The sequence below is a fragment of the Phyllosticta citribraziliensis genome, assembly GCF_038025025.1.
Source record: "Phyllosticta citribraziliensis strain CPC 17464 chromosome Unknown J3D65scaffold_1, whole genome shotgun sequence".
Taxonomy (NCBI): Eukaryota; Fungi; Ascomycota; class Dothideomycetes; order Botryosphaeriales; family Phyllostictaceae; genus Phyllosticta; species Phyllosticta citribraziliensis.
The window spans coordinates 1,193,163-1,216,261 of NW_027117338.1; the positions used below are offsets into that span (position 1 = coordinate 1,193,163).

The following is a 23,099-nucleotide window of genomic DNA, read 5'->3' on the forward strand; positions in this document are numbered from 1 at the left end:
TTCTAAGTACTTGGCTGATCCGCGTGTTAAGGTTTCAGGGAGAGTGGTCCACGGTTTGTTTCACACAGCTATTGAAACTGCATCCCTACCTGCCGTTCGTGTGGTTTGCGCTGCCACTTAACTATCCCACCAGGACCTTCCCTGGCCGGCGGAGGGCACTACTGCAGCTACTTTCTGCCAAGCCTATTCTCTCTACTCCTGAACATGCTAGCAGCGCTTTCAACCTGTCGTGCGACTGCAGTTCAAACGGTCAGATTTTCATATTTAGCAAACGGCTTACGCAGCTGCGTCTGCACCGAGGCACAAGAGAGACAAGACGGACGTGGAAGTGTGCTGGCCAAGCGTGCGTAATATGTGGTTTGACTGGTGCAACCTTCACAGCAAATAGCCCAATCGGCGGCCCACGGCGTCAGCCATGTTTGCTCTTACTGATTGGAACAACCTTTTTCGCGCGCCTCGCGAGCAAATCAACGCTGTACCTCTCGCGCCACTGAGTCTTGTCAACAGCTGCTGCGCCTTGTCCAGCTTGGGCGCCGCCGGCCGAGCTTGCTTGGGTATTAAGGTTGGGATGACGGGTGTAAGCGACAGAATGCACGGGTCGACATCAGATATCGCAGTGCATCGCACTCACTCACGGCCGTTGCTATTTTGGGGTCTGAACATCATGGCTATCTCCACGTCTTATAAAGCTGCAACACTTACGACCTGCAGCTCACGAGCCTCCAACATGGTTCTGCAGCAGCCTTGTCAACCTTATCTGAGGTCGCCGTGGAGTTGGGGACAGATTTCGCATGTACGTTCCTGTACGATCCCGTCAGGAGGTGACCCCTTAGTGCGGAGCGTCCCGAGTTTGAGAGAAAGAGATGCGGCTTCTAGCCGCATCGAGTCCGGCGACAGTTGCCGCACGAGACTCGCGCTATCCTTGTCGAAGGTGGTCGAATCCTGGCTCTTTTAATGACGTTTACACGAGAGCATACGAATTGTTTTATTGCTGTTGAGTGATCACAGCTCTACCATTTCCCCTTTGGGCTTGGCGGTTTGTCATTCCTCATCGTCAAAAGCGCCGATAAATTCAATTTCCGTCTGTGGAGAGTTTGGATAGAGCACAGATAGAAAAGTCCATCAGGACCAAAGCTGAAGGAGCTCTCTAAGCACATGCGTATGCGAAAAGAACGACCCAAAAGCTTAGATCAGGGCGCTGTGTCACTCACTGATCGTGCGAGAATACGGACGAGAAAACCCGCCCTCGTCTGCTTCCATCTCGGAGCACCTCGTAGGAGACCTTAAAACCAGCTGAATCTATTGGAGCTCAAGGAGCATTCATTCCCGAAACAATACGGATGTGACGAAACGACAATCCTGCATCTACACAAAGGTTGTCACTACTTCAAGGCCATGGCCTTTATCTGTAAGGACTCACCGGAATATTCTCTTTGATTGCAAATTAGATTAGGGGAGAGCGTTGAGAATCAAGAGGGAGTCTTCTGCTTTTCTAGACCCTTGCCTGGCTGATCCTCTGCTCCAAGCGCGAATGTTACAACATCTTGAGCGCAGCGAATAGTCATACTCTCGAACACACTTTCGACCCTGTGGACCCTCGGCCAGCATTTTCAACTCACATGCAGCGACAAGAGCATTTTTCGATGACATCCGTTCCGAGCTAGCTTTTGTTGTAGTCGAACACCGCCGAAGTGTCTAAGCGCGCAAGGGGGGTTTTCAACCCAGCAAGAGCCGAACGCGAACGAAATCCGAGGAGAATTCCAAGCGTAGAATCATGGTGCGCGAACGGAAGTTGCTCCGCAATCTTTCCATGTCACATTTCGAGGAATCTGCGCAGTCAAGTGTAAAGGAGAAGACGCCGTCGTTCAATGCTCTGCCCTCTGCATACCACGCCTCGAGTTCAGGTTAAGAGGCCACGAAACTCGACTCCAGTTGTCGCATGGACACAGATGGACCAATCTCATTCCCATGCATCAATGAAACCTGAATACTCGCCTCTTCTGCGCATCAAATCAGTCAGTCCTTTAAGGTGTGAAGTCTTCCTTTCCGGCAATCAACTTTTTCCTTAAATGTAATCTCCTGACTGTGCTCCAAAGAGCTGTCAGCAGTGAGCTATGTTTGAACTTCTCCGGAGAGAAATCACTTTATCAAAGAGCGCACTTTTGGGCGCAGCTCTTCAGAACTGCCAGCTCATTAGATCCTGGACGTTACAGTCTTGCCAAGATGATTTGAGCTTACAACGCTGTCCACCGCATTGCCAACCTTGAACCATGTCTTGAGCCTCAAGCGCCCTTTGAGCACATTGATCATCCACATTTCATGACCTACAGACGGTCTCAATGACTACGGGTGAAACAGTTTCGGCTTACGGTGGAAATGGATGAGCAGACGACCGACGGATGAGCGGACCAAAGAAACCTTGACAAACGGACCGTCACGCCTGCACGAGGGATCCTTTTCATCGCCTCTGACGAGTGTGCAGGGTGGGTGCAAATGATGACACCACCACGCTTATTGTCGACACAACACGATGGACGGTACGGTTCGGTTCAGCCCGCCAGCGGTAACGAGCCTGCCGCAGTTGACAGCCAGCTGAAGCTGAAACCGCAGAACTGCTCGCGTGCCCGCTGCTAAACACGGTTCGGGTGAACAACCAATGCGCCTCGCTTCGCCTCGTTCGCCCTCCCGCTCACGGCGATACGTACCCGTCACCATTTAAGTACCCGCAGCAAGCATAACGCGCCGCCGCCCTGCCCAAGCACGCCCTACTGAGGCTGCTTTGACTGCCCCGACAAGGCTCATGACGGGGGCCCAAGGATGCAGCGCCGGGCGCGCGGCCGAGCGGGCACACACTGCACGTTGCTGCACTGCCCGCCCGTACCAGGACACAGGGAAAGTGGACGAGTAGACCGACAGGCATTGCTGGGCCGGAAGTGGAAAATAGGCATGCCATTTCCACCATCCCCATCTTTCTGTCCATGATGCTCCATTCCCGCCGGCGGTCCACATCCCTGTCCATCATTCACCTGCGGTCCAACCCCACCATCCATCTCCACAGCCAAGCCAATTCAGGCCCAGGAGTCTAAAATGTCGCGTCGACGCGTGACGACGGCCCTGCTGGCGTGATGGAGGTTGGCATTGAAACAATCGACAGTGTCAAGCCGACTGCTGAAGATCCATGGCGGCAGTGGAACGCCCTTCCGCGAAAATCAAACGCATGGGGAGATGATGTTGATGAGCGCACGCACCCCTGCCGGATGCTCCTCACCCCCTGCACCAGAGACATTGATGTCATGAAATTTCCCCTACACCACACACTTCACTCGATTACCCCTCCATCCACGCCATTCCTAGACGGCGAACCCCAGTCTCCACGTCGTCCGCGCGCACCGCCGCCGTTGCGATCAACCATGTGCACAGCGATTGCAAGCGCGCACCTCCAAAGCATGCAAAAAAGAACTGTGGACCGGCGGACGACGAGGCGACGCCGGGCCGGTCTCCCCATGGGAGCCGGGCAGGCAGGGCGTCATGCACATGCGCGACGACGAGCAGGCTAGGCGGGCGCATGCAGGTAGGCGTGCGTGCCTGCGTGCCTTGTGCGACAGGTGGTTGTTTGGTAGTTTTTCTCCCACCCCTGTCCAGTCCAGGCGCCGTGGCAAACGGTTGGCAAAGGGCACGGCATTGGCATGGCGAAGCATGGCAGGGCAAACAGACGAGAAGGAGAGCAAAGCAGCGCGACGGGTGGGTGGACAAGGTATGCGGCTGATGCCGCTGCTGAGGCGACACACACGGAAATAGGACACGGCGAGGTCAAGTCGTGTGAGGTCATGCCACGGTAGGTACCTGGCAGCGGTGATTGATAGAGGCAAAAATCAGAACGTGCAGCCATGACTGAGAAAGCAGAGCGACATAGTTTGTGCACCTCCGCTAGCCTCTCGTTTTGCTGAATCTTCCCACCCAGCTTTCCTGGCCAATGCATGATCGAGCTGTGCAACTATCTTCCTTGACCATGCACTTCCCCCCATGTAAAGCCGTCGGTCCGTCCGTCCGCACTTGCATGGAAAATTGAACCCACGATATGTATAGACGTAATGCCACCAGCTACTCGTCACACGCAGGACTACCCAACTACCCACGTACATCTCTCACAAGAGGTCCCTGAAAGACTCGATGATTCCTGTATGAGCTTGACAGAAGGTCGCCAATCCTACCGCCCAAACGCCCGAATGGAAAAAAATCACGGCAACCTACCCAGGGTTTACAGTTAGATCAACATTTAGACCAGAGCAAAAATCCACGCGCTCACGCGCCCACGCACGCCCAACGGTGCCCAGAGTGTGTATCACGACAGACGTGCAAGACAATCACTCTCCCACTGCCCTGCTTGCTGCTGCCTACCACTAGAAACGCGCTACCAACGCGACAGACGCCTCACCCGGAGCCGGAGGGCCGTGGAACAGGCTTCCCGAAACACACGGCGGTGCCCCCCTAGAAAGCTGCTCGAAGCCTTCTCGTGAGTCTGGCAGCGGTCTAGGGTAGCCGTTGGCTAGCGGCGGCGCTGGCTGGGTGCGCAACGGCGCGGGAACCCGGTGCGAGTCCAGATTCGAGTCCTAGTAGTGCCCAGAGACACATTCAGGCATGCAGGCAGGCAGGCAGGCAAGCACCGACAAAGGGCGACATGTTGCGAGTGTACATGGTGGAGCGAGCGAGCGACCCCTGCCTGCCTGCCTGCCTTGGCCATCTGCGTGCCCGGGTTTGCCTTGGCTTTCCTTCTCAACTCGACTCGACTGACTTCACAGCCGACCGTCGAGAGTCAGGCAATCAGTATGTCGGCCAGACCATTTGTCTTTTGCACTACGGCAGGCGCGTCGGCGCAAGCGTCGCGTCGCGTCGCGTCTTGCCTTGATAGACTCATTATGCATTTCTGGTTGGGTAGATATACGCCACTTCAAGAATAGCCATCTTCTCCCGCAACAGACTGACGCTGGCCGGTCCATCCAAGCACAAGAAAAGAATGGGGGGAAAAGTTTGAGAAAAAGGGGTAAAAAGTTTGTGCGGTCGCCATGTCATATGTCATGACCTCAGCCCAACCACATGCAACGGATGAGAAACCACACCAAGCCCAGAAAACCATCACGACAAACGACGTGAAACATTCAAAGCCAGACGCGTGCTTTGTTGTCGCTGGAGAGCGCGTCGCGTTAGATGAAGCTTTCCTCTTGATTTTTCTTCATGCAGGAGCTGGTTGGTCCGTCATTGGGCACAAATTTGAGAGGACCAAGCTTTGTGTGACAGCTTTCGATTTTTTTGTGCTTTTCTTGCATCTGAGCTAGCTAGGTACCCATGTTGCTACTGCTGTAGATGGGCAGATGATAGCTTCGCATCTTTGTGCGTGGGTGGGTGATGCGGTGGTAGTAGAGGTAGCTTGTGATGATGACGAGTATCGCTAAGGGGAAAAGAAAAGTCCCTCCTCCCATTCCATTCAGTGTGTACCAAACTGTCTGTGTGCATGTATAAAGAAAAAGAATAAAACAAAAAAAGATTCCCATGGGTGGTGATGGGGGTGCTGTCACAATCTCGTAGTAAAGGGTAGTGGTGCTGGTGCTGTCCCACGAGGATAAACACACAAAACAAGACAAAATAGCCACATGCTTTTCCCAAGGACCTTGCGAGCAATTGATCTTCTTCCTCTCCCCAACGGTACAGATCCTGGTCAACCATTGTGCATGTGGTGTGGCAGCATGAGGCGGCAGGGAGGAAAGACAAAAGGAAAAAACGGAAAACAAAATGGTCGACTTAACAAGAAGGGTATCTCTACGCCCACCGACGATGGGGAGGATTGCGATCAATCAGTTTTGGCTCTTATACAAAAGAAACAGCGGGGAACAAAAAAGGACATCGACGAGCTCCGTCTCTTTTGCAAATTCAGGCGACTCTCGGTTCGGCTTTTCATAATCCCAATGTCGACGATAACGAGTCCCCAAGTTCAAACCATCCACAGCGGGTCCAAGACTACAGGCAGTCAGGGACCAATCGGATTGACAGTTGAACAGTTGCCCTTCTGGACAGTTTCGGATCCTGGCTCACTCCACGGTCCAGGCCCTCCCAGCATCACGGCTCTGTGTTGGCGGTCTTACTACATAGTGAAAAAAGGGAAATGCGGAGAGAAAAGAAAGGGGGGATGTGCTCAAATTTGGTCGCTAAAATCAAATGACGCTCTCGATGCAGGTGGTAGAAAGCAACGCTATGACGCTCGTACAGCATGTTTGATACAAGAAGAGAATCTGCGAGAAATTTGCTAGCCATGGACGGCTTTCGACTTGAATCCACTGTGCCATTCACCTTGTCACGCAGCATCTAAATGCCAGTGCCGGTAGCCGAGCGCGGCTGGAGGAACTGCTGTTGCTGGTAGCTAAATTGCTGCGTGCTCGGCTGTTGCTGATAGCTGAATTGCTGCGCATTCTGCTGTTGAGGTTGTTGGGGCGCCGAGGTGGGAGTGACCGGGTAGAGCCTCGGCAATACTACTCCTTTGCCGTTGCCGTTTCCAAACTCGTTGTCAGGGGTGATGGGTGGGGTGAGGCATCCATGCTGCATGACGGCGTCATAATGGTTCTTTTGTGGTGTGGAGGGGAAGTTGTCGCTGTCGGCCTTTTGGTTCTCAAGAACGGGGGTCGGGGGCGTGATGTTGCGACGGGCAATTTGTGCCTGACGCTGGAGGAACTCCTCGACGGTGGTGGAGACGCACGACAAATGTACAGAGGCGTACTTCCTGGAAAGAACCTGCGAGGGCTGGTAGAGGTGGTTGGACAGGTTAAGCACAACGACGGAGTCGTATGAGCTGGCCCAGTCCGATTGGCGAGCCTGCGAGCGACTGAGGACACACCTGGCAAGAGCCAAGGCTGACCGGGCGAGGATCGAGGGGCGGATCGAAACAAACTCCTTGTGGAAGAGGGCAATCTCGCAAATGTACCAAGTCATGTGCTCGACCTCGGCGTCGTACTGGTTCTCGTTCAGAGCAATCTGGAGAAAAGAGTCGACGGTGGGGTGGCCAATGACCCAGTTCAACGTCTGGAGGACGTGCCATTCCATCTGGGTGAACATTTCGTCGTCGTAAAGCGAACAGCACATTGACTTGAGTTCTCTCACAGTGGGAACACGCTCCTTGCGGTCGCCATACTTTGCAGCAATGAGGAGAGCGGCGCAGCCGACAAGTTGGTAGTGGCGCTTGTAGACTACACGGCGCGAGCAGTAGCGATCCAAAAGGTTTACAGCCAGGAACAAGGTCTCGGGGAGGAGCTGAAAAGCAGCGTGGGCTTCGACGAGGAAGTCGAGGAGGTAGGGCCTCATGAACCACTGGATCTCGGTTTGAATGTCGATCGAATTGACGTCGGGCATCGTGTCGGCCTGCAATGGGATGAATTGTTAGCCAACTGCACTCGCTCATGGGGAGCGAGACGATATACCTCCATGCGTTCCATGTGGTCCAAAATGTCCTCTTGGTATTCCTCGGCCGTCATCTTTGAAAGCTCTTCCGCCAAGGCCCGCTGTTGCATCCTGGCCATCGCACGAGCACGTTCCCTTTGCTCTTGCCTCAATGCGTAAAGACCCTCATCCTCCATCTCCACAAAGTAGCTGTCGCAGTTTCCGTACCGTTGTTGCTGGGGTTGGTACGCCATTGTTGCTGAAGTATCGAGTTTGCTGTCGAGGTTGGTTGAAGGAATGGATGTCTGTTCTCCTGGAAGACGAAAGGTGTGAAAAGGGAAAGTTGGACTGCTGTCAGAGAGTGACTACCGTTGAAGTGGCGTGAGAGAGTGAAATTAGTTGGTGGAGAGGCGGAGAGACCCAAAGTCCGTGCGGGGTGTTGGCAGACGGAGATGGGGCGTCTTCACACGACGCCTGCTGTAACGGGAACAAGTTAGTTAAGCGAGAAATTATGTAAAGTGAAGGGAGTGACATCCGCACCTCTTGGATTAAAGTATTAGAATGAGTGAAGAGTAAATACTGCTGAAAGAAATGAAGACGCGATGTCGAAAGGCCGAGGAAGGATGATGCCCCTTGCAAGTAGCATTCAGTTGCCGGAATGACTAGGCGATCGATCTTTGTCTTTGAAAGGGCCAAGCTCGCCACAGGGGGGATGGTTTTCAGGAGGCAGAGCACGAATTAACGAGTCCGCCGAAGGGTGGAGATCTGGGTCGCTCGTCAAGGAGTCTGGGGAATGTGGGAAATTCCCGTTGAGCCACGAGTTCTGAGCTAGTGAGATACATCATTCAGCTTGTGATATTTTTTTTTTTTTTTTGACCGGACACAAAGACGCCACTTACAGCGCGGATGCCCTGGGATCCTCCTACCAGCAGTCGATGCCGAGGAGGGAGAGAGTTGTCTTGTAGGGCGTGAGCCACAAAGCAAGACAGGCGAGAGGGGTAGGGTCGAGCGAAGTCCTGCGGGGGGCTGCACAGTCAGCGACATTGTTCTCTTGGTGTGGATGGGTGATCGTGTCGGACGCGTGAAGGACAAAATTGGCCGGCCGAGGAATTGCGAATCCTCGTCTTGGAGAGCTTTGACGGTGAGACTAGAAGCAATCCGGTACTCCTGGTTCTTGGACCAAGCGGAATGCAGGAGTGACCGAGACAAGACCCAAGACTTTAAGCCAGGAACACGGATAAAGGGATTCAACGCGCCACCCTCAAGAAATTCTTGCCCTTCAAAACCGAGCATGTCTTGGACCGAGAGATTACAAGTCGAAGACTGCCCAGGCTTGGAAGAATTCCGCAGCGCTCGAGGGCCAGTGTCTTCAGGCACGACCGCCCACTCTTGACGTGGAGGCAGCAGCTTGGCCACTGCGAACCACGTGCAGCCGGCCGTGGGGCAAACAATTGTCTTGCACAGCATACGAATGTTCCGGTCCAGAGCACGTCGGTCGAAGGCGGCGGTGGTTCGAGAAGACGCAAAAGTCGTCGTGGTCGTCGGCGAAAGGGGAGATCCGAGGCATGGCAGAACAGCGGGTAAAAAAAGAAGGCCATGGACTTACCGTTGCACGAACGCACGCGCACACGACAAGCAGTACAGAGTAAGAGGCACGCAGGCGGGGTGACCTCAGTCCGGATGAGGCGCGAGAGGGAGGAGGGAGTTGAGGCGGATCGGTGTCGACGATGAGGTCCGGCTCTGCGGGTGCGTGGCGGTGTTAGGAGGACGCAGCGGAGAGAGTGTCGCAGGAGCGGAGGACGAGGACGAGGACGAGGACGGGAGGTGGGAGGATCTCGAAGGAAGCTGGGCTGGTGGTGGTGTTGCCGGATGGGGTGGAGGGGCAGAGTAGAGGGTCGGGACAGAAGAGACGGATGATGTTTGGTCTTATGGGGCTGGAGGGAGGGAATGGTGCACGTACGTACCCCGTTGACCAGAACTTTGGCCGCTGAAGAGCCGACGGGTGAATGACGGCTCGAAGGCGAAGGGGGGAAGGAGAAGGGGGGAGGGGGGGAGAGGTGAGGTGTTGAGGTCTGGAGTGGACGAAGCAGAGACGGATGCTTCAGGGTAGAAGAAGAGCAGACCGGATGCAGAGTTGGCCATAGGCGGTTCCTTGCTCGCCCGCCGACAGCCAATCCCCGCAGGGCACAAGCGGCCGCCAGCGCCACTGGCCATGGCCATTTGCTTTTCCGCGACGCTCAGAAGGGCTCGTCCGCATGCAGCCAAAAATGCCAGCCAGTCGAGACGTGCCACTGCGCATCTGTGTATGTACCGTGCCTGTATCGCGCAGCTGCTTGCGTTGCACTCGACTGCAGTGGACAATTGACGAGAGCGAGCGCTCCTCACCGAGCCAGCGCCAGCGCCAGCGCCAGCCAGCGAGCCAAAGCGCCCAATCTCCGCTCCAAGGCTCACGGTCCATCCAGCTTTCTCACTCACCGTATCGCCACCACCCATGCTGATTTCTCGTTGCCCAATTGTGAATTGCCAGGCTGAGGGAACCCTGTGCGAGCCGCGAGCCGCCGCAGGGAGGACGCGGGTTTCGACACGGCAGCCCGCAACAGGCATAGCCATAGCCATAACGTGTGCGCTGTCCCCGTCCCAGTCCCCGTCCCAGTCATTCCGCCTGCCTGCCTGCCTGCCCTTGGTTTGGTTCCTGTCTGTGAGGTGTGTTGCTCTACAAGTCGTCATGGCATGGCATGGGTGCCGCTCGTGTCACATGAGATTTTATTTTGGCGAGGGTTTCAGCAGAAGACGCTGCCATGATGCCCTGGAAACGTGTGCTTGCAGATCGGTGCGGTGAGTCGACCTGAACGGCAGCTCTTCCGCCCACGAGAGTCCGCCCTTGCCTGCCTGTGGCCTTGAAGATGCAAATCCAGCTGATGTCACATCCACTCGACGACAGCCTCGCCTCTCTCAACCTGCCCTGTGCCTGTGCCTGTGCCTGCGCTGTGCTGTGCTTCTCCTGAGCACCGCAGCACCACAGCTTGCTACTGCACGCAATAATCAACCGCCTGCAACCTCTTTGCCAAACGCGTCGCCCTCATCTCGCTCGCCCGTGAGTCGCGTCTACCATGCTGTAGCGGTGACGCTGACCTGACGGGCACGCCGGTCCAGTGGGACCCGGGCGACAAGATTCAACCCAAGAGGCTCCGCTCCGCCGTCCGCCTGCAGAGATTTTTTTCCTCAACCAACACGTCCACGTTTCTGTCCGTCTCCACTGCATCATGCGCAGCCTGACCTTGCCTTCGGCCTGCTCCAACAACGTCCATGGATGCCCCTCGCCTGATCCGCTTCTCGAAGGCAAACCCGCCGTCAGCCCAGCTTCGCATGTTGCCTGTTTCATGAAACAGTCTAGCTGGATCAGCCAAGCGTGGCAAGCCTGTAGCGACGTGGACAGAATTCAGCCTTTTCATCCCCGCCACCATGTCATTCTCCGCTCGACTTGGTGGGCCTGAACGGCACCGACTATTGTAAACCCACTGTCCGTACCGCCTTGCATTGCCCGTGGGCCGTCGCCTGCGAGCATTGGTGGCTCAATTTGCCCGAATCTCTTGCGCTGCGGAACGTGGCTGGACGCAAGCGCGTGAGCGACGAATCCATCGCGCCTCTGTCCGTCTGCGTCTTTGCGCGCCGTCTTATGCTCCATGCTTTTGCTCGAAAATAGCCATCGTCAATTGCCATTTCTTGCAAGATTAGGACTTGTGCAGTGACTGGAATATTTATATCCTCCCCCCCCAAATTCCGTCCCCAGAATTTTTGGGTCCGCGGGGCGGCTGCCGTCGCCGCCAATCATCTCTGCCTTGGCGCATCCGTTGCGGCAAGCCCCCAACTCATTCTCCACCAAATACTCCAGCCTGCCTTGCTCATCGCTGACATTTTAGCCTTCTGCCTTCGCATACCACTCCGGTAGCATGCGCCCGAGTCGACCAAGATTTTTCCACCCAAACCAACTGCGCCAGGACCCAACTCCTGTGCAAGTTATGAGTGCCGTCAGCCCTGCCAGTTTCACTACCAACGGGCTGCCATGGCCGACATCCCTGTCCCGAGGCTCATCACCATGACCTGAAATTTCATGCGCCCTCAATTCACTGCCCTACTGCGTCGCCAGCGATAGGCCTCAGCGGTCTCGAACAAAATCGGCAACAAACCTGGGCAGCATTCAAGGCCGCGCAACACCGTCGTCGCACCGCCTCTTGATTTCCCATTTCGATATCTTGCCCCACGTCAAGTCAGCCTCACGCAGCTATCGACCGTTGATCAATGCCCCAATCGCTCCATGCCAGGGAGAGCCTCCATGTTCGAGTCTACTACGCGTCTTGCAGACCGGCCACTATCCTTGGACGTTGGCCCAGGCCGCAAAGATTGCGGGTGACGGCGAGCCGGAATCTAGACGTGGATTATGGCGATCAACTCAGGGTTTGCGGCCGCTGTCGGGATTTAAATGAAGCAAGCATCATCCTCTACCACCACGTTGGGCGCGAAGAGGGAAGCTCTACAGCGGCTGGCACGACGACGAGACGCGTTTCTGGTCGATGAGGGCGCTGTTCCCAGCAAGAGCCCGTCGAGTCGGTCGGTATTGAGAAGAGCAGTCGGCCCAGGCGTGCTATCTCCGGCGGGACGAGCGGGATTGGGCACGGGATCACCTTGTTTCAGACGAGCTTCAACCCGTTGCTTCCGAGCCACTGAATCCTTTTGCGCCCGCGAAGCTTAAGCAATCAATATCAGGTCGGTTTTGCAGTCTTGAAGTCGCGTCGTTGCATGGTTGGTCGGACTCGACAGCGTCAATGAGTCGTGGACATGCCTCCAGTCATTGCTCCTAAACGTTGTGAGCAAAGCCTCCGACAAAGGTGCAACTAGCGTGAGCAACGCCGTGAAACTTCATACTAAAAGACTCTGCTCCAACCCAAAGCTGCGTCAGAGGCAACCATGGACTCATACTGCAGCCCGACAAGTAGAAGTCGGCGACACGGCTGTCTGGGATGCTCGCGCGATGAGTAAAAGGAGTTGCGAGGGCACGAATGACGTTGGTTTAAGCGCGGTCTTGGCCCTCGCTAAGACGACTAGCGCCAATCCAGGCCTATCGCGAAAGTCGTGGCGCGCCCGAGGCGGAAAGGGAGATATCGCAATGTTAAAGGAGCACTCACAAGAAGTTCTTGTATTGAATACAGCCAGTGATCAAATAACAGGTGCCGTCTTTATAGCTTGCCGTCAACTACGGAGCATTCACGCTCCAAACTATGACTACAGGGGCCAATCAGGTCAATGTCTGTGCCACGACTTTTGGGTGTTCGGAATAACTCATGCCGATCGCCGAAGCGCTTGGACCCAGAGAATTTTTGGGAACATCATCTTTCCCTGCGCAGCCAGTCGCGAACTTTGTTGCGCAAGCGCGTCCAAAACACCATGTTCTGAGGACGCAACCACACCGAATTCCCACCAACCCAGACATCATCCTGTGAACCGTCTACCGACATCATCGTCGCGCATCCTCAAAAACCATGGAAATCCACCGCGCGCGCTTCGTGCCGTACCCGCCCTCCGCCATCAACGCCCTCGCCTTTTCATACTCTCACTCCAAAGAATTCGTTGGCAAGGGAGTCAGGAACCTCAGGCTGGCCATTGGTCGTGCAAACGGAAACATTGAAATATGGAATCCCAACAACGGAACATGGGTGCATGAGTCTACGCTGAGCGGAGGAAAGGATCGGAGTGTCGAAGGCCTTGCATGGACGCAGGAACCAGACGAGGAGGACGAGAATGGCTACGTGACCGACGGCCGTCTACGCCTGTTCAGCATCGGATACTCGAGCACCGTTACCGAGTGGGACCTCGCCACCGGCCTGCCGCTGCGACACTCGTCTGGCAATCACAGCGAGGTCTGGTCCCTGGCTGCACAACCAAAGTGGAAAAAGAACTCAAAGAGCAGGGAGGGAGACTTTCGAGGACAGAATCTGGTGGCGGGATGCGCAGATGGCACGCTGGCCTTGCTTTCGACCGCCGATGACGATCTGAGATTCTCGAGATTTTTGACCAGGCCGACGGCAAGGAAAGCGCGAGTCCTGAGCGTCGTCTGGCAGAACCGGGATGTGGTGGTTGCTGGGTTCGCCGACAGTGCCATCAGAGTGTTTGATGCCAGAAACGGGGCGCTGCTCAGGAACATTACCCTTGGTGCTCCCTCACTTGGTGGTCCGCGCGAGATCCTGGTCTGGACAGTCAAGTGCCTCAACAACGGCGACATTGTGGCTGGCGACTCCACCGGCGAGGTTCGATTTTATGACGGCAAGAACTTTTCACAAATGCAACGCATTTCCGCACACGAAGCCGACGTCCTGGATATTGCAGTGAGCAAGGACGGCGACACCATCTTCAGCGGCGGCATGGACAAGCGTACAGTGGCGTACACACTTTCCAATAGCCACCACGGAAACAGGAAGTGGGCAAAGATCGCCCACAGGCGGTACCACGACCACGATGTGAAGACCATGGCGACGTTTGAGAGCAGGTCGATGAGTGTCATGGTTTCTGGAGGTAAGGGCGAAGCCGCATCTTCAAGGTTCATGCTAAGTTTATGACAGGTCTCGACACTCATCCCATTATCGTGCCCATCCGCGAATTCGACACCGAGCACAGCCGCACCTTGCCTGCACTTCCGCAGTCCCCGCCCGTTATTAGTGCCCCTCGCGCCCGTCTCCTGGTCAGTTGGTGGGACCGTGAGGTGCGCATCTGGCGTGTGAAGAAGCGGGATGTCAGCAGCGAGACGCCCAAGCTCGTCGCCCGCCTGGCCTTGAAGGGCGAGGAAAACATCAATTCGGCATCCATCTCCGAGGACGGAAGCCTCTTGGCTGTGTCCACATCCGCCGGGGCCAAGGTATTTCAGCTGTCGTCACGGAAAGCCCAAAACGAAAGGGGTCTTCGTGTCCGCAAGCTCGGCACCCCGCCGTTGGCTGAAGGAACGGGCGCACGTTTGGTGCAACTGAGCCCCAATGGCAAGTGGCTGGCCATGGTCACGCATGAAAATGAAATTTGCCTTGCTCGCCTAGCGATGGACGAGGAAGACGGCAGGTGGAAACTTGTCCCTCGCGTCGTCGAGCTCCACAGGTTGCACAACAAAGTGGACTACCAGAACTCACTCAATGGACACTGGGGCTCTTACGACCGCACAATCACCCGCATCGCCATGACGAACGACGTGCTCGTCGTCAGCGACATTTCCGGATGTATCGACAGCTGGGTCGTCGAAGGCAACGAAGACATGACGGCTCCAGAGGTCGATTGGCCCGAGACTGACGGTGCTGGAAACGCTTCGTCTGACGACGAGGATGACGGTGATGAAGACGAAAGCCGACCAGTAGTTTTCTACGGGCAACACTGGATTCGCAACCCTGCGGGGCATTTGCTGCCGAAGCTGGATTCGTCAGCCCTCGTATTATCCTTCAGACCAAGCGACAATGCCGAAAGCCAGGCAAACGGAAATCCTGCCGTCCATCCCACCAGGAGCAACCCGCATGCCAACTCGCACAAGCTGCCAAGCGGCGATCGTCGGTTGCTGGTCGTAACGGCGCAGCACCAGATTTACGAATTCGACGTGCTCCAAGGCCGACTGACAGACTGGTCAAGGAGGAACCCAGCCTCCGAGTTCCCGTCCGAGTTTAGGGGGGTACGAGACAGGACGATGGGGTGCCTGTGGGACGTTCATGATGAAAGGCGGCAACGTTTGTGGTTGTACGGCAGCAACTGGGTCTTCATGTTCGACCTCGCAGCCGACTTGTGTGCGCGGCCGGCGGCAGAGGTCGCCGATGGTGCCACAAACGACGACGCGGAGACACCAATGAAGAAACGCAAGCGAGGGCTGGAAGAGGATCCTCTTCGCAAAAAGACCAGCGGCGCAGGCAGCAAGATGCCGGCACGGGAGCTCGAAGGTGCGGGACGCAAGTACCGCAAGATTACGGGTGCCGACGCGTCGTCTTGGGTGAGCGTGGACAAGGCTCGCAGTAGCCCGGCGACGGCAGCGGATGGCGAGGCCGAGGACGAAGCCGAGCAACAGCAAGACGACTCGACGACGACGGCCTTGGCTGCGCTGCGACGAGGCGTCTCGGAGACGAATGGCGACGAGGTCGACGATGCTGCCCAGAACGGGCCGCAACGGCGTACGCATTGGCACACTTTCAAGTACCGCCCGATTCTTGGCCTGGTGGCCATCAGCCACCCTGATGACAGGGCCGATGCCGACGCGGACAAGACTGGCGCGGGCGGAAAGGCGGCGGACGCGCCAGCGTCGGCTCCTCTGCCACTCGAGGTGGTGCTCGTGGAGAGGCCGTCGTGGGATCTGGACCTGCCGCCCAAGTTTGTCGGCGTCCACGAACGATGAGGAGATCATGGCAGCTCAAGCGCACGGGAAAAAGGGCGTCTATCTTGGGCGTGGTCCGCGTGGTCAATCTGAAGAGAAGTGTGGGGATGTTGCCGGGCTCTCGTCATCATCCATGACTTCATCATTGTGTCGCATCTAAGTAGGGAGCCCTGTCAGGAAGCGGCCATAGTGGAGCGGGAGTTTTGAGACATGGGGATCAAAAAGTTGAATGTGCTTCAATGGATGTACTGCATAGAATCGTGAGCATTTTCGGCGCATAGGAAAAGTTGGATTTCTCCACTGAACAATCACTTGGGGGCTGGCGTGCAGTACGTGTACGGGGTCGCAATCAAGCAAGCGTCGTGGCATATCCGTGCCTCCGAGGCGCGAGTCGACTTTGAGCCGGTGAGAGATGGACGACAGGTGTTGTGTTTGCTGTCGGGCAGGTTGCGATTGCAGGAGACGCGTAAGCGACCAATCGAGGGTCTGCAAAAGGGTGTCCCGAGGACAAAGCAGAGCATGATGGCGGACCGACCACATTGAGGCCTTGGTGTTTGTACGTATCCAATGGTCAGGCGGTCAATGGGCCAAGGCAGAAGACATGGATGGACGCGTCGTTGTGGGGAGCAGTGATTGAGATGGCCTTAGCTAAGCAGCGTGTGGTTGGTCTGGGCTAGCGCAGAGTTTACAAAGTGCGGCCTTTTCCGCTTGTGGTCGGAGAAGAACGAGTGAGGTGGGGACCTGACCTGACGGAGATCACGACGGTCGGCCACACAGGCAGAGTCGAGTCCATTTTTCAATTTTTATTTTTTTCTGGCCTTCCGCGTGTAGCGCAGCGCGCGGCGCAGCGCGCGGCACAGAGTTCAGCGCAGCGGCGAGCGGGACGAGCAAACACAGTCGTCGCCATCAGATGGATGCGGATGATGCGTCGCTCTATATAGCACGCGTCAGTCTTTGTGGGGGAGTAGCAGACGCTGGCTCCTTGGAACGACGCGCAATTGCGAGGCTGACGCGCGGCCCCCCAGAGCGAGAGCCCAGGGCAGAGAGGCCCTGGACCGCGGGCGGACGGGCGCCCAGCGTCGGGTAGGGGAACAAGCAGCAGCGACAAAGAAGACGAGGAAATGGTCGACGCTGGCATTTGCATCGTCAAAAGCGCAGCGCCCGTGGATGTCGCAATTCGGGCGCTGCGTACTCCGAGCACCTCAGAGAGTGAAGTGAGATTGGAAGGAGTGCGTCGGCCTCTCTGGGCAGCGACGTTGGAGGCGAGCTTGCGCTGCTGACGACGGCCGTCATTGGCTGCGCTGCCAGGCGCTGACGACGCTCGTCGCTCTGCCCTACCGACGCTTGCGCAGCTCGCCGACACTGCGAATCCCTTGACACCTCATCCTCCGTCCATCTCACCTCTCTCTTCTCCAACCTCCACCACCTATTACTTACCCCAGCGACCCCGACTCTCCTCCTGACCCTCCATTTCGACCTCATCGCCGTCCCCGTCTCCGTGACCCGTCCCTTCACCCAAGACCCCCGTGCACTGGCCCGCCGCTGGTGGCTCCGTCGACCGGGCTGTGCAAGACGCAACACTACTGCCGCCGCACCCTGCCTCACAACCACTCCAACTCCACCACGACGCGCCCGACGACTCTTCTCCAACACCACAATGGCCGATGCGACCCCTTCCCGCCGGGCGCATGGCCCCTCGCCCATGGACGAACAAAAGGCACGAGAGTTGACGGACCGCTTCCGTCAAGTCTTGAGCACCAAGCGCATGAACGAACTGAGCAGTCGCTCTCGCTCCGCATCCCCCGCTCCCTTCAACGCTGCTCTTCCTCCCACCAACGCGCCGCCTCCGTCGTATAGCTCGAGCATCCGCAATATTCCTCTTGTGCCCAGGCCGCCCTCGGACGCCCGCTCCATGCGATTCAAGAACATGCTGCTTTCTCTCTCCAACATGCCCGTCAAGTGGGAGAATCCCGGTCTGCTGGACGAGGCACTGAGGGTGATTCCGTTGGATCAGATCTACGGCGAGGCCGAGGAGGAAAGCCAAATATTCAAGGCCGAGGCCGAGTCGCTCGGCGCTGGCAAGAAGCCCGCCTGGGGTTACCAGGACTGTGTCATCCGTGCGCTGCTGCGATGGTTCAAGAGATCTTTCTTTACATGGGTCAATAACCCGGCATGCCACACTTGCGGCTCTCCGACCATTGCCGTCGGCTTGGCTGCTGTCCTCCCCGACGAGCAGGCGCGCGGTGCCAGCCAAGTCGAACTCTACCGTTGCTCCCTCGACCAGTGCGGCACCTATGAAAGATTTCCTCGCTACAACGACGCCTTTGTGCTGCTCCAAACCCGGAAAGGTCGTGTTGGAGAGTGGGCAAACTGCTTCAGCATGCTTTGCCGCGCCATGGGCAGCCGTGTGAGATGGGTCTGGAACTCTGAAGATCACGTCTGGACTGAAGTGTATTCGTCGCACCGGAGAAGATGGGTACATGTCGATGCTTGCGAGGAATCCTGGGATAAGCCTCGCCTCTACACTGAAGGTACGTCTGGTTCATGTCAAGCTCTCTAGGTCAATGCTAACTATGCACAGGCTGGGGCAAGAAGCTTGCGTACTGCATTGCCTTTTCCGCCGATGGCGCCATGGATGTGACAAGAAGATATGTGCGCACTGCAAGATTTGCAGCCGAGCGCAAGCGGGCACACGAGTCGGAGTTGCTCTACATCATGAACGAGATTCGCGCATCGAGAAGATCAAAGCTCACCAAGAACGACAAGTTCCGTCTCGAAGGCGAAGACATGGCTGAGGACCGGGAGCTGCGACGCTACGTCGCTCAGCAGGTGGCCTACGAGATTTGCAAGCTCAACCCCGAAGACATTTTGCGCGGTGGTTCTGGAAGCGCGCGTCCCGACCCAGAGGCACAAAAGGCGGCAGAAGGCCGGCAAAACGGTAAGTTTCTATTTGGTCCACACACCAGTATCACATCTGACGTTGTTACAGGCTCTGCCGAGTGGATCAGGTCAAGAAGCGAAAGCGGAAGACGATTCCAAAACGGTCCCCACGACCAACCCCCGCGGAGATGAGTTGCAAAGATGTTGGACTCGTCTTGTTTCAATCATTCTCCCAACTGGCATCCTACATCGGAGCCATGTGCAAACTCCAACACTGGGGGTGCGCAGAACCACAATCTTGTTTTGTGGACGACGTTGATCCCCACATCATGGACCGAGGGGACGATGCGTCGCCGCGAGACCAACATTTGGACGCACGCCTGATGTACCCCTAATTGAACCTTGGTTGCGTGACGAAGGTCGCAATTTCGGTTAGTCTGGCGTGTCGACCCGACCTAATTTTGTCGCGTTGCGACGTCGACTGCCCCAGAAATTTCGTCTCTTGTCATTACATTCAGCAGCAGCGGTGGCCAAGTTTTGAACAAAATCACCTTCCAAAAGCGACCAGCTGCCACGGCCGCCGCATTTTCTTTCTTCTCGACCCATCGACTCTGAAGTGGGTTTTTGGATCTTTTACTATTCTGTTTTTTTGCAATTGAGCACGGCGACGCGGCTCGTCTAGGGGGACAAATTTCCTTTGTCAGAACTGGAACTGGTCTCTATATTGGGGCGCTTGACCTGGTGGTCTCGTCGCGGAATCTGGAGTCGGAGTTTTGGGAGAATACCAGGGACATCATTTAGGACTGGGGTGGGCCCGGGCATGCTTTAGGGTGGACTCAAGAGGCGGTGTTTCTGCTTTGTCTATTTTCTTGTGTATTTGGATTTGGGGTGTGGCATTGTGCACAGGAGCACGATTGCGGTGGATAGTGTGTTCTGTTGGTTGTGTACGTACGTGTGTGGGCGGAGGTACAGAGTCAGAGATGGCAAGGGGTCAGCACCTGTGCAGCTGGAAGACGACACTGGACAGACAGCAGAGCGAGGACGAACAAGTGCAGAGACGGAAGAATCGAACCAAACACGTGCAGCGCACTCCTCATGTGGGACGATGGTGGTGGTGGTGGTGACAAAGCACAGAGGTGAGACTTGTCGCAAATGGCGCAGCCTAGTTTCAACCTAGCCCCCATCCTGTAAACCTTTTTTTCGCTCGCTCCTCCTTCGAAGATCATGCCAAGCAGCGGAGGACGAAGGCTTAGAGAGAGCCCTAGGGCTGGGAGGGGGCTGACTGGTTGGGTGTCGTCGTCGTAGTGTAGGAGGCACAGAGGCTTTCTCTGGCTGGCTGCAGTCGAGTGGTCGTCCGGGCCATGCACCACGCGCCAAAAATAGCACAACCCTCAGGTCGCCCCCTCCACCACGCAGCGCTGATGACGAATCACTCTCTCTTGGCACCGGACGCTTGGCGTCGAAGACCCTTTTTTCGGCTAGTTCGCATTTGTCAATCATTCGCTATCCACTGCCTCTCGGTCGTCGTCGACTCGTCGTCCGTATGAGAATGCCGTGGGTTGGAGCCTTGTACCATCTACTTGAGCATGACTGATGACCCCCTTCTTCGCACCGATGGATGAACGGACGGATCGCTGGATGCGTCGTGACCTCTGTGAATGACTGACTGACTGATACGCCGTGACAAGACTGCTGACGCCATGCGACAGATAATTCTGTTTCTCGACGGATGGCTGCGTGCAAGAAAGAGAAAAGCTTGGCTTGCCCCGACGCCGCGTGTGCAAAGACGAGTGAGACTATCTTGTGCGAGGGGAAGAGAAAAATTCTCAGCTCATGTTCGGCGGCCGACGCGCGTATGTGTGTGTCGCCGCAGCGAGTCGGGGCAGAGCAGTTTGCGCAGTTTGCTTGGGCGGGCGCAGCAGCAGAACCCCAGGATTGATCGACAGAAGGAATGGGACGTGAGCAGGGGATGGACGAGATTTTGTAGGCCCAAGAGTCCGTGCCAGGTGATGGATGCCTTGTCGCTGCGCGCTGCGTTGCCTTGGGGGGGCTCCCTCGGTCTCCTCTCTCGTCTGGTTGCAACAGCGGTACGTCACCGTCAACACAGCAGTGGCTGGCCCTGCCACACAAAGCTCCACGCACCGCACCGCACCGCACCGCTGCGCCCCATTCCACTGCCTGCTCACTGGTCGGCTCACCGCTTGGAGCGCCCTGTCTGCCCGACTTGATAAAGAGAACTGCACGCCTCCCGTTGCCTTGAAACATTCATCCAGCTTCTGCTGTTCACCAACCAAATCTCCTCCCACCACCTCTACCTCCACCATCCAACAACCATCTTCTCCCTACCAACAAATCCGGCTGCTACCGTCGCCATTACCGCAACCATCCTCTCCAGGAACCCTTCTGCTGCACCGTCCGTCGTCGTCGCCAAAGCATGGGCAAAGTCGGTCGCGCGGCGTGCATCGTCACGCCCATGGCGCTGGCCATCGCCGCGCTGGTCTGTCTAGTTCTCGTCTTCCTCGGAAACAGCAAGAGTAGTTCGACACTGGGTGATCTCTACTTCTTGAAGGTGAGCAGCTAGCCCGGCTCCTCCTGGAGTTGCTCGAAAAATCAACAAATACTAAATCATTCGTATGGCAGGCCGATACGTCCGAATTTCGTTCTAATCCATTGAATATTTCCGGTGTCGATGACGAACTCTTGGCGGCACTCCAGACTACCGTGGATTCAGACCTCAAGGACATTTACACAGTCGGACTTATGAACTATTGCGACGGCAACAAGAACTCGACAGGTGGTTACAAGTTGACCTACTGCTCGCCTCGTAAAAGCGCGTATTATTTCGATCCTATCTCGACTTGGGGTCTGAACAACACCGCAGGTAAGTCTTGAGGCTTTCAAGAGCGCCGAACGGTCGTTAACAGCTGATTTAGTTGAAGGTTTGGTCCCTGATTCCCTCCAAAATGGCCTCAAAATATACCGAAAGGTCGCAAAGTGGATGTACGCGGCGTACGCGGTGGCGCTGGCCTGCAATGCCATCGAGATCGTTGTTGGAATTCTAGCTATATTCTCGCGCTGGGGCAGCTTCCTCACCACTTTCGTTTCGACCGCTGCCACTATCTTCACGGTCGCCGCTTCGGTCACTTCAACAGCACTATACGTCACCATAATGGGCACCTTTAATTCAGCCCTGAAAGACTACAACATAAAGGCCAGTCTTGGCGGCAAGATGCTCGCCGTCACTTGGCTGGCCTCCGCTTTCGCCATCGGCGCCGGCCTCTTCTGGATGCTGAGCACGTGCTGCTGCTCTGGACGCTCCAGCGACAAGCACAACCGCGGCCGTGGACCCGTCGTCGAGAAGGCCCCTTACACGTACGAGCGCGTCAACAGCCCGTTCGGCACGTCGAACAACAACGCCACCAACAGCAACGTCCCGCTGCGCGACATGAACGGTCAGCACACGGGCTACGAGCCGTACAGCCATCGCAACGTGTAGAGCGAGAGCAAGGGGAAAGAAGAAAGAAAACACCGATTGTAAAAAAAAAGCTACATTTTTCCCTTTTTGCCCTCCTTGGGGTCTTTCCTTGTAAATTCTTGACGACGACGGGGGGGCTGGGGAGCCGACGGACGACTTTCCCCTTGGACTGCCCGTTTTTTTGCCCAACAGGCGGCAGTTAGCATTGGAGTTTTATGGGAACCTTTTTCATGACGGGTTGCTGGGACTTTCTGGGGGGGCTATAGACATGCCCAGCATGCAAATTTGGCATCAGGAGGCGCAGTCGTCGAGGCTGCATGGATTTTGTCCATTTATTGGGATACCACGGTGGGGAACTGGACAGGTAGATATCACACACTACGGAATCAATAACTTCAGCTGCGTTTGGATTTCCGCGTCCTCTGTTTGCTTTGACACAGAGATTCTCGACACAAACAGTGAGTGCCTGACCAAGGTCGCAAGGCCATTGAAGTCAGGGTCCAGCCTCGATCGGTCGGCCAGCCAGCCAGCCAGTTGTCCCTGGCCCCTCGCTAGCTGACCCTGACTACTACCAAAATACCAGGTACCGCAAAACGCCCCGGTCCCGACCTGACCTGCCCGCCAGCGCACGGAAAGGCAGACGGGAGCTTGACTACTTTCCACGAACGTAACCCGGCCCCCGCGTTGCCAGGGCCGTTTGTTTTGACGACAACAGCACGACAGCACAACGGCACAACCGACTGAGACCTGGTCGCACAAGCCGTGGCACACATCATCATAGGAGGGCAGCGGTCAGAGAGCACTCGTTTGGATTCAGAATTAGCCCAGTCATCGTATAATACCCATCGAGTGCTCGCCCGTCCCCAAATCCACCGACTGTACGCCGTTCCAATTCCAATACTCTCTTCCAATGCCGCACAATTCCAATTCTGTTTT

The 23,099-nt window shown here is 56.3% G+C and overlaps 6 protein-coding genes across 6 annotated transcripts; 4 read left to right on the forward strand and 2 right to left on the reverse strand.

Moving 5' to 3' along the window:
• Window positions 1-6,357: 6,357 nt before the first annotated feature.
• J3D65DRAFT_663670 (G1/S-specific cyclin CLN2) lies at window positions 6,358-7,676 on the reverse strand (the record flags this gene model as incomplete). The annotated part of the gene is made up of 2 exons (XM_066802688.1): window positions 6,358-7,404; window positions 7,464-7,676. The coding sequence occupies 2 exons, from the start codon at window positions 7,674-7,676 to the stop codon at window positions 6,358-6,360; spliced, it is 1,260 nt and encodes a 419-aa protein (XP_066659654.1).
• Window positions 7,677-7,839: 163 nt separating this feature from the next.
• Window positions 7,840-9,700, reverse strand: J3D65DRAFT_19005 (uncharacterized protein). The gene is made up of 5 exons (XM_066794344.1): window positions 9,383-9,700; window positions 9,029-9,162; window positions 8,322-8,438; window positions 7,963-8,250; window positions 7,840-7,896 (listed from the first exon to the last, which is right to left on the reverse strand). The coding sequence occupies exons 1-4, from the start codon at window positions 9,640-9,642 to the stop codon at window positions 8,069-8,071; spliced, it is 693 nt and encodes a 230-aa protein (XP_066659655.1). The 5' UTR covers window positions 9,643-9,700; the 3' UTR covers window positions 7,840-7,896; window positions 7,963-8,068.
• Window positions 9,701-12,605: 2,905 nt separating this feature from the next.
• On the forward strand, window positions 12,606-15,897 carry J3D65DRAFT_19094 (WD40-repeat-containing domain protein). The gene is made up of 2 exons (XM_066794345.1): window positions 12,606-13,989; window positions 14,037-15,897. Exons 1-2 carry the CDS (start codon window positions 12,960-12,962, stop codon window positions 15,827-15,829), a joined length of 2,823 nt encoding a protein of 940 aa, XP_066659656.1. The 5' UTR covers window positions 12,606-12,959; the 3' UTR covers window positions 15,830-15,897.
• A 1,613-nt stretch (window positions 15,898-17,510) lies between these two features.
• J3D65DRAFT_546832 (uncharacterized protein) lies at window positions 17,511-18,880 on the forward strand (the record flags this gene model as incomplete). The annotated part of the gene is made up of 3 exons (XM_066796836.1): window positions 17,511-18,339; window positions 18,390-18,746; window positions 18,798-18,880. 3 exons carry the CDS (start codon window positions 17,511-17,513, stop codon window positions 18,878-18,880), a joined length of 1,269 nt encoding a protein of 422 aa, XP_066659657.1.
• Window positions 18,881-20,127: 1,247 nt separating this feature from the next.
• J3D65DRAFT_19226 (uncharacterized protein) lies at window positions 20,128-21,366 on the forward strand. The gene is made up of 3 exons (XM_066794355.1): window positions 20,128-20,342; window positions 20,398-21,185; window positions 21,329-21,366. The coding sequence occupies exons 1-2, from the start codon at window positions 20,307-20,309 to the stop codon at window positions 20,914-20,916; spliced, it is 555 nt and encodes a 184-aa protein (XP_066659658.1). The 5' UTR covers window positions 20,128-20,306; the 3' UTR covers window positions 20,917-21,185; window positions 21,329-21,366.
• On the forward strand, window positions 21,123-22,184 carry J3D65DRAFT_663673 (SUR7/PalI family-domain-containing protein; the record flags this gene model as incomplete). The annotated part of the gene is made up of 3 exons (XM_066802689.1): window positions 21,123-21,257; window positions 21,329-21,569; window positions 21,622-22,184. The coding sequence occupies 3 exons, from the start codon at window positions 21,123-21,125 to the stop codon at window positions 22,182-22,184; spliced, it is 939 nt and encodes a 312-aa protein (XP_066659659.1).
• Between the last annotated feature and the right edge of the window lie 915 nt (window positions 22,185-23,099).

Bases quoted from the DNA above. Each gene is read 5' to 3' on its own strand.
- J3D65DRAFT_19094 (XM_066794345.1), top strand. From the start codon at position 12,960: ATGGAAATCCACCGCGCGCGCTTCGTGCCGTACCCGCCCTCCGCCATC. The intron at 13,990-14,036 runs GTAAGGGCGAAG...AGTTTATGACAG, and splicing joins GAGTGTCATGGTTTCTGGAG to GTCTCGACACTCATCCCATT.
- J3D65DRAFT_19226 (XM_066794355.1), top strand. From the start codon at position 20,307: ATGAACGGACGGATCGCTGGATGCGTCGTGACCTCT. The intron at 20,343-20,397 runs GTGAATGACTGA...GCCATGCGACAG, and splicing joins CTGGATGCGTCGTGACCTCT to ATAATTCTGTTTCTCGACGG.
- J3D65DRAFT_19005 (XM_066794344.1), bottom strand. From the start codon at position 9,642: ATGGCCATGGCCAGTGGCGCTGGCGGCCGCTTGTGCCCTGCGGGGATT. The intron at 8,439-9,028 runs GTAAGTCCATGG...AGCCCCCCGCAG, and splicing joins GCGCGTGCGTTCGTGCAACG to GACTTCGCTCGACCCTACCC. The intron at 8,251-8,321 runs GTAAGTGGCGTC...GTATCTCACTAG, and splicing joins GATCCCAGGGCATCCGCGCT to CTCAGAACTCGTGGCTCAAC.